Source organism: Leptopilina heterotoma, unplaced genomic scaffold (assembly GCF_015476425.1).
Source record: "Leptopilina heterotoma isolate Lh14 unplaced genomic scaffold, ASM1547642v1 Lhet_15, whole genome shotgun sequence".
Classification (NCBI taxonomy): domain Eukaryota; kingdom Metazoa; phylum Arthropoda; class Insecta; order Hymenoptera; family Figitidae; genus Leptopilina; species Leptopilina heterotoma.
In genome coordinates this window covers 768,274-777,316 of record NW_025110867.1, presented here as the reverse complement: position 1 = coordinate 777,316, position 9,043 = coordinate 768,274, and the positions used below count along the sequence as shown (strand labels likewise).

Below are 9,043 nucleotides of genomic sequence, written 5' to 3'. Positions count from 1 at the left end.
AATCCTCCTTTTTTAAAGATTGTATTAATTTGTTAACTTTGATTTAAATAAAAAATTATAAACAATTAATATTTCAAAAATCCGCCTTGAGCGATGTCTTAAGAATTTATTTCCCTTTAATTTAAAACTAAGAACACTCCAATCGGTTAAAAATTGTAGGCTGTAGACATTTTTGAACAGTAAATTGTAAAAAATTCTCACTGTACGGTGCTTGCGCGAGGAATGCAGCGCTCGACAAAATATCAAATTATAAAAAACCTTTTTATTTGCACTAAGATTTCTTTTCAGTTCTTGTTTATCTTTATTCTAAAGAACATTTAGCAAAAAATAAAAATATTTAATCGAGTGTAGCTTAAAATTGTATTTGTTTATAAAAAAATATTGAAAAATAAAAAAAAACATAATTTTTTAAAATTTTTACTTTATTACTCGAAAGTACATTTACTCACTGATATAACCATAAATTTTTGTTAAATTTATGTAAAAACTCAATTAGTTAAAATTATTTTATTAAACTCATATTTATACCTTCAGTTTATCATCAGCACGAGTTATTATTGTTTACCGTATTTACAGAGATCGAAAAAAATATCTATAAAATTAGAGATAAACTTTGCTTTCCATATTCTGAACAACATTTTTGAATCGATTCTATATTTTTAAAAGAAAGTTTTAAAGTCGTAGAAGTATTGCATACTTAATATATTCGATTATTTATCCTGTGTCAAAAAAAATGCGTTTGATTTTAAGGAAACAATTTTTCATGTGCTTTTTTAATTTATATAAAACATTTTCTTTAAATTTCAAAAAATGAAAGTTTTATTTAAGTTTTTATTGTTAATTATTTTTTAACATTTCGTAAAATATTCTAGTTAAAGCAAGTAAAATATACGCTGGATAGTCATAGTTTTTAAAATAGTCAAGATAGCTTAGATAGTTATTTTTTAAACATTCCGTTATTTAAGAATATATTCGTAATTACTATAAATAGTATATCGTAGTTATAGAAAGCAAAGCATAATATGCAGACTATGGATTTTCATTCTCCCAGAAGTCACACTTGTGTATTGGATTCATGTGTTGACCTTTTCGACAATTAAATGCATCTGCAAATTCCTTCATATTCTTCAAAGTACCAACAGCTCTTGCCATAGATGGTGCATGATCCTCATCATTATTTGTTACTGACTTTTCACAAAAATTCTGTCGAATTATAAAAAAAGATTTAATTTTATATGTTATGTGAATTGTTAAAAGGGTATAATATTATGACGGAGCTTATAAATTAAAATACTTAAAAAAGATGTCGGATTGATCGACATTTGGATTTTCTAATTCCAAAAAATATAAAAGTAACTATAGTACATACATTTGCAAAGGAAATGAAGAACAATTGGTTTGTATTGAATTGTTCAAAACCTGGTAGTGTTTTCTCTCCTAAAGATGGATGAGCGTCAATTATTTGTCTCATCGCTTTAAATGACAATTTTAATCCTTGTAAGTCAGCATAATTTTCATTTAGAGTAGCCGCACCATTCACCTACACGTGGAAATTTTAAAGAACATTATCAGTTATAAATAAAATTGTTTTAATTAAGAGCGTAAAAATGTAAATATTACTTTTATAAGCAATTAATATTTAGAGGCTAGTAATTACATTTAAATTATTGTAATGATTTATGAGACAGGTTTTCCTTTCGTTAAATATTGTTGCCATGTCTGGATTCTCTTCATTCCAAGATTCTGAAAATAGTATTTAGTTATTAAGTTATAAAAGTGAAATAAATTATTGTTTACATTGTAAAAAGAGTAGAATGTAATATTGTAGGGTTTTCTATTAGCTGGATAAAATTATATATAAACTGAACTTATATAATTACTTTTATATTTCTTAGAAATAAAATCAATATCAAATGCATGAGACATTTCATGACCGATTAAATCTCCCATTTTTCCAATATTGTAGGCGCTGTTGAAATTTTAAAATAAAATTCAATTATTAGGTACTTGTTTGCAATTTTTGTTCGTTAAATACTTTCAAACTTACGTTGGTGCTTGATGATGATAATAGGGTGCAAATAAATGTATTGGCGATATCACTAAAAGAGTAAATAGTTATTGCACTAACTGTAATTAATATAATTATCTAATGTAACTATGAATAGATTTGAGTTTATTTAAAAAAATAGTCAGAGGGAAATATATATTTATTAGACGTACATATGTATCTTTCAAAAACACTTCTTTAAGGAAAGCATTGTTTTTTACTAACGTGAGATATTTTTAGCAAACTCTGATGATACTTACTTAACGAATTTTCACCTTCTTCGTAAGACAAGTGCATTTTCATCTCTCTTTTGCTTCTTCTAAAAGATTTTTATAAATAATTATATATAAAAATACTGACTATAAATGTAAATTCATAAGAAGAATCATTTAAACTTTTGACAAAGTCTATTAAACACTGAGTTACTGAATTACTATTTTCTAAATATAAGTGGTCGCTTGATGATTCTAGCAATACTTCACCAGGTGACTAATGGGTTTTGTTTTTATTTTGCAACACACGAACTTATCCTGAATCTTGTTACCTGTTGTTCTTGCTTTTCGATTGCTGTTTATTTTGGGCCAATTGAAAATAATGTACAGTTTGAGCCTTTTTAAAGTTAATCAAATTCTGGAAAGCGCTTCTACTTATAGCGAACTGAAAAAAAATTTTCAATAATTCTATCAGTTAATATAGATATCACATTTTCAATACAATAAAAATACTTTTTTACATTGTACGAAAATGTTGTCTTCTCTAACATGAATTCGCTGAACACGTAATTAAGTGGCAAAAAAAGAAGTTTTATCTCTGATATTATATTTAGAGCGTCATTTCTCGCGACATGATCAATCCAACTATTATCAATTTCTCCTCTTAATATGGGCTTGAAATGATCAAGGAGTTTCATGACCTGGTAAAATTAAAAAATAATAAGCATAAGTATAATTTTTTGCATTAAAAATAAAACAAGATTAAAATTATCTTACAAATCTCTCTCTTCCATCGAATTCCTTATTATTCATTATTACATCACTAAATCCAAGTGTCATTGGTATATTGTTTAAACAATAATAGGACCTACTAATAAATGCATATTCCTTTAAAAACTTCTTGTCAAATAAACTGTATTATAATCGCAAGAATATTTTTTTAAAAAATTTTAAACGAAAAATATAGACATGGTAAAATTATAGACGATAATTATAAATGTAGACATGGTATCCTAATAATAACTGGAAGGAAATAAAGAATACGCTATTAAGTTAAATATTAGAACTATTAAGTACCTTTCAGGAGAACTGTTAACACCTTCCACTGTGTTAAGAGAATAATATATCTCGGGAGTAAATTCAAAATTGAATTGCATGTATAGTACTGCAAAGTAAATAGTATAAATAATTGAAGGGCATCATAAAATGTTGATAAGTTTTGTTGCATTAATAACTGTTTTTGAAAAATAATGAAATTTACCAATTGTCGAGATTGGTGTTTTACTTAAGATTCTACACAATTGAAGAATATAATTCGTATTAATTACTACTTTAAAAGATGGGTCTATAGAATTTTCCTTGTCATCAGCAAGCAGTCGAAGAAAATCAAGCCAATTAATCTAAAAATGAGAATAAATATAATAGATGATAATTTTTAAAAATAATATTCATTTACCTTCGAATTATCGTTTAACGAAGAGCACTTGGAATCATAGAATTTTTGTAATTCTCCAATAGTATAAGTTCCAATTTCTAAATCCTCATCATGCACGAGCTGCAAATAATTTATTTAATATAAAATCTAGTAGTAATTTCGATTAAAAATTTAATTTCGATATTTAAATTACCTTGTTTATTCTTTGCATAAACTTTAGCAATGACGTTTTGTGTTTATCTAAAGTTTTTTTTGTAATTTTTTTATGTTGACTCAAGAAGACATGTATATTATGCTTATATGATACCGGTTCATCTCTAAATGGTATAGAGTTTGTCCTCGACTTGTATGGTTTTACAATCTACGTAAAATTTTCTTATTATATTAACAATTTTTAAGATAGAAAACACAAATAATTATATAACTATAAAACATTTAAAACATTCCAATTGCATTTTAAAATTTTTTAAATATAACGCTTTTTAATTTTAGACTTGCATTCAAGCTCGTATCTTCGTCGAGCACAATTTGAAAAAGAAAAGTTTCACCAACTATTGTAGCAAAATATTTAGCCACATCTTGCCAGGATTGTCCTTCCCAGTTAGTTTTAGACATTACATCTGCAAAAATTGCTTTTCCGTTTCTTACTGAATAATCTGCAATTATGAAAGGTTTGGTTTTTAAAATTGTATATTTTACATATCACAATATACAGTGTGCATTGATGATAAACAAAATAAATTTATTTGCCTATTTACCCTCATCAATGCACGATTTGTAGTACATCTTTTCCATGGAGAGTTTTGCATTATCTTTCATATTAGCATTCCCTTCCAGAATATCTTAAAAATGGTAAAAAAATTTTGTACAATGATTATATTACTACAAAAAAATATATACACATTGTATTTTTTATATCTCTGCAGTTTGAGTTTACCTTTGACTATATTAATAAATTTAAATTTTGTCAATTCGGAGAGGTCCCAACTTTTTTTAATATACTCAACACTAGGATTGTTTTTAACCCATTTACCACAGACAAAATCATAAAAATTGTCACATGGATCTGCACTTTGATTTATTCCACTATACAGTAAAGCAGCTATAAGTAAAATTTACTAATTATGATAAAAGTCAAGTATATTTTATTTTTGTAAATGAGCATTAAAATAAAATTTTTGTGCCTACTTGGAATTTCTTTCTGAACATGTAATCAATACTTACAAAGTTGGTCTAAATCCATTTCTTCACAATAAACTACTGTAATTACAGATCTGCAAATATATAATTTCTTTTATAAAACTAAATGTTTATTTAAACCAAATTTTTATTAAAATTTAATGCTTGGTTGTTTTAAATTTATAATAAAATTTTCGATGTATTTATTAACTTGCATAATTTATTTTATAAAACACATAGTAAAATTATATCTCTTAGTTATGAAGTCAATATTTACAGTATAATTTTCGCTTAAGATAGTTCGATGGTCTCTGAAATTTGTAGGTTATGTGCGACTTACAGTTATCGCCCAAGAAAAACGACACTGCCTATTTGAAATGACGTGAAATTAGTAAACAACCGTTTTTGATCGAGTTTTTCTCTGCACACAGGCACTTTTTACAAAATCTGACAACGTACATTTGTCACAAATGTTTTTAATTGTCTGAATTCAAAAGATTTTGTTAATCCATGCAGAAACGCAGTTGCAGGATTGGAAATACAAAAGTAATGTAATGACAGGCCAGCAGTAAAAAAACAAGGCTAAATGCCTCACTGGTTCCGATTGTAAAGCGCCTGGCGTGAGGACGGTGGCCTAAGGATGTAGGAGGGCAACAACCATCGTGGACAAGGTGGAGAGACTGGGACTCGAGCAGTGTAAAAAGTCAAACCAGCTGCATTTCTGTTTTTAGTAATGCTTCTGCGATTGACATTAATATCTGTAATGAAGATCGAGATGAATGCATTAAGCTGCGGGAGGAAGAGGCAGCGATTATTAAAAAAATGGAAGAAAAGGTCAGCAAGATGCTGAAGTCCGTGAAGTCTAGAACAATGTCAATATAACAATCAAGGATTGATTCAGAAGATTAACATTGCTCATACAGGATGTCAAGGAGAAGCACGCAGCAGCGACCAAAAATATGAGAAGTTCTACTAGGGATTAACTTGGTCGAAAGAAGCACGCCAAGACCGAAGGCTAAGACGTAACCGTTTCAACGCAGCAATGGTAAAAAACGTTGTCTTGGACAGTCAGAAGCGGTCCTGAGTTTGCGAAGGACACAAAGAGAAACAAGGAAGAAGGACCTCCTAAAAGGAAGGACCTCCTGCAGGCAAGTGTACCAAAACGGCACCAAAGCCGAATTCAGCCAACAAAGGAAGACAGCCACAACAACGAACAACAATGATCGTCAAAGTGGCTAAAGGAACTACATTCGCCAAAGTGCTGAAGAAAGTTCGTGAAGAGGCTGACCTGGAGGCCAGGCAGACAAGGATTGTGGGAGCTTTGCCCACTAAAAAGGGAGACCTCCTTATTAAAATTGAAGGGACTTAAAATAAGGCGTCATCCACCGAGGAGGTGACAAAAGTAATTGAAGCTTTAGGTAAGGTGTAGATGGCGGACCGGCAAACTATGCTGGAAATCTGCGATATGGAAGAACTTACTAAAAAGGAAGACGTTCAGGATGCCCTGGAAATAATTTCTACAGTACCAGCAGATAGCAGCAAGATTACGGTCCTCGGACCAAATAAGCGAGGAGTAAAGCTCGCTACCGTGGTCACCAGCCAAGAAGACTGCTTCTTATGCCAAGCGAAGTTCGGCGAAAAGAAGAATATCCAACATGTCGATGGATTAAGAAGGTACAGAGTATTTAGAACTGCCCTAGAGGAAGTAAAGAGGGCTTTGTCAAGGACAAGGAGAAAATATAGCCAAAACAAGAGCGGCACGAAAGAGTCGTTTGAGCGACTGAATAGGACCATTCATCCGCGAAGTCTGAAGCCAAAAGGTAGTTCCGTAGGTGGATAGAAGTTTTGAAACCCAGGGGAATCAAGAAGATGTTTTTAGTCGGTATTGGTGACTAACTGAAACAGGTATGCAAGGTTTATTTTTTTTCTTGCTACTACTTTAAAGTTACAATAAAATATTGTATCCTTCAGGATTTTGTTCAACAACATTCCAGCTTCAATTCAGGTGGGTACTAGTCCATAGAAAATAGTAGAATTGATAGGAATTTAATTTAAACGTCTTCATATGCTAATTTCGATTGTCTGATAGCGTTGGGTGGAGGTGCTACTATTTTAAAGTTACAATAAAATATTCTATCCTTCAAACTGTTGTTTAACAACATCCCAGCAACAATGTAAATGGATACTAGTCCATAGAAAATAATAATAAATATTTTCAGGGATTCTTTTGAATCATATTGAGAGTCAAAAAAATATTTTGGTTATAAAATAAAAATTTTTAATTTTAGGTGAGCTGTTTGGCTAAGTTTGACCCAAAATTTAAAGAATTTTAATTTAATTGACGAGACGTCGATAATAAATTTGTAGTTTGTAAGTAGAGCGCAAGCTACTTTTTAGGCACATAAAATCTCGGTGACAAAATACATTTATAAAATAAAACATATGCTGCAGTAAAATAAATTTTACAGTAGGAGAGGGTGGTCCCATACCGACCCCCTTATGTTTTTTGAAGATGGTACCACTAAAAAATTCGTCAGTACCATTAGTCGAACACTTTCAAAACACCAACAACTGGGCCACAGGTTTTATCAATGCGTTTGATTTCATTTCGAAGATTCAAGCAATATTAGATTTTAGCATTGTGTAAATTAATTTTTGACCTATACGGAATTCGAGCTAACAGTGTTTTTTGAATAAAGGAAAATTTTTACGAAATTAATTTTGATTGTGTATGACCTTAACTTCAACGCACAACATTCAAATTAATTGATTCTATTGATATAAGTGATTGGCAAAACATTTTGTAAAAATAGTGGGGGTGGTCCCAACTCGATCACAGCACTTATTACTTAACTTTTATTCTCTTTTGGTTAAATATTTTACTCATTGTCAGTTGTAAAATGTTCTTGACAAGGCGATATGAATTAAGAAAAAGTGTACTTTTCGACATCTTTGAAAGCAGTTAAGTACGAAAACGAAAAAAAATTAATAACAAAATTCGTATATATTTTACTAGAAATAGGGCGAAAATTAAAACAGGCAAAACCATTGCTGTTATTATATTGGAAATTTAGACACTGTTTAACAATTTATATTTATTATCATTTCAAAAAAGGCCTTAAAATTTATTTAAATAAAGTAATAATATTAATTCAAGTTTAACTATGTCAACAAAACTTAAAGACATAAATAATCTCAGAGTAAAGTTACTAATGATTCATTTATTTACCTTTTTGTTCAGAAAAAGGTCCAAAAATGTATTTAAATGAAGTCAAAATAATTTAACAGTTCATTACAGACTGTTGAATTTTATTTTAATTACTATCAAAATTTTATATCTTGATTATTTTTGAGATTTCCCACAAAAAAATGGGGGGTCGGTTTCGGACCACCCATTTTGAGAAAGTTAAAAACGTAAATTTTCGCTTTTTCTTTAGATCTTTTATTAATGACAATCAGAAACCTCGGCAACCGTCAGAAAACATTGAAAAATAGTTCCTTTACTCGAAAAAATTTTGACGAAGAAAGAGAAACACATTTTTGGCATATTTTTTAGCCTTTGCACTTTAGGGGGTCGGTATGGGACCACCCTCCCCTATATTTAATATTTGACCTTGGTTATGAGAAAATATAATATGCATACATGTAATACTTCAAGATGGAAAAATGCATCTAAAGAATTGTAATGAATTTTAGGAAACGAATTATTTTAAGATTATAAAATAAATACTTACAGTACTGGTAAAAACCAAAATTGCATTTTAATTGTTTTCGCTTTTAAATGAAGAACGAAAAATGTTTTCTTAATCGATAATTACGACAAGAGAAACAATTTTATAGTAAGAAATAAAGTTTCAAACTCTTATTTATACCTTCAGTTTATCATCGGCAGGAATTATTATTTTTTACCATATTTACATACATTGGAAAAACAACTATTAAATGAGAGATAAATTTTGCTTTTGAATTCTAAAAAATGATTATTTTTCTATTTTTTAAAAACATTTTAAAAGTTGTAAAACTATTGTTGATATAATCTATTCTACTATGAAGGAGTTTACACCGTAAGCCTTAAATATAAGCCTCCGCGAGCATAAACGGATATGCCTCTATGAGGATATACTTGCGTCTGCGCAAAGTGTTTGCCTGCAGCTGTGTTGTGAAAGAGTT

The 9,043-nt window shown here is 29.5% G+C and overlaps 1 protein-coding gene across 2 annotated transcripts; it reads right to left on the bottom strand.

Moving 5' to 3' along the window:
* Window positions 1-458: 458 nt before the first annotated feature.
* LOC122498395 (endothelin-converting enzyme 1-like) lies at window positions 459-8,931 on the bottom strand. 2 transcript variants are annotated; one of them, XM_043606094.1, is made up of 18 exons: window positions 8,608-8,931; window positions 4,919-4,968; window positions 4,632-4,796; window positions 4,453-4,536; window positions 4,193-4,350; window positions 3,888-4,055; window positions 3,716-3,814; window positions 3,521-3,659; window positions 3,337-3,424; window positions 3,037-3,127; window positions 2,781-2,960; window positions 2,592-2,704; window positions 2,308-2,366; window positions 2,048-2,099; window positions 1,881-1,969; window positions 1,658-1,743; window positions 1,370-1,540; window positions 459-1,203 (listed from the first exon to the last, which is right to left on the bottom strand). In XM_043606094.1, the coding sequence occupies exons 1-18, from the start codon at window positions 8,631-8,633 to the stop codon at window positions 1,030-1,032; spliced, it is 1,992 nt and encodes a 663-aa protein (XP_043462029.1). In that variant the 5' UTR covers window positions 8,634-8,931; the 3' UTR covers window positions 459-1,029. The 2 variants fall into 2 exon arrangements, with proteins under 2 accessions (XP_043462029.1, XP_043462028.1); XM_043606093.1 differs by having other exon boundaries at window positions 3,037-3,130; window positions 8,608-8,927.
* Between the last annotated feature and the right edge of the window lie 112 nt (window positions 8,932-9,043).

What these genes read in the sequence shown, in the direction of transcription:
- LOC122498395 (XM_043606093.1), bottom strand. Translation starts at nt 8,633, where the DNA reads ATGCAATTTTGGTTTTTACCAGTACT. An exon ending in ACGAAGATACGAGCTTGAAT is followed by an intron (nt 4,056 to 4,192) that starts GCAAGTCTAAAA and finishes AATTTTACGTAG; the next exon opens with ATTGTAAAACCATACAAGTC. An exon ending in AGAAGGTGAAAATTCGTTAA is followed by an intron (nt 2,100 to 2,307) that starts GTAAGTATCATC and finishes TTACTCTTTTAG; the next exon opens with TGATATCGCCAATACATTTA.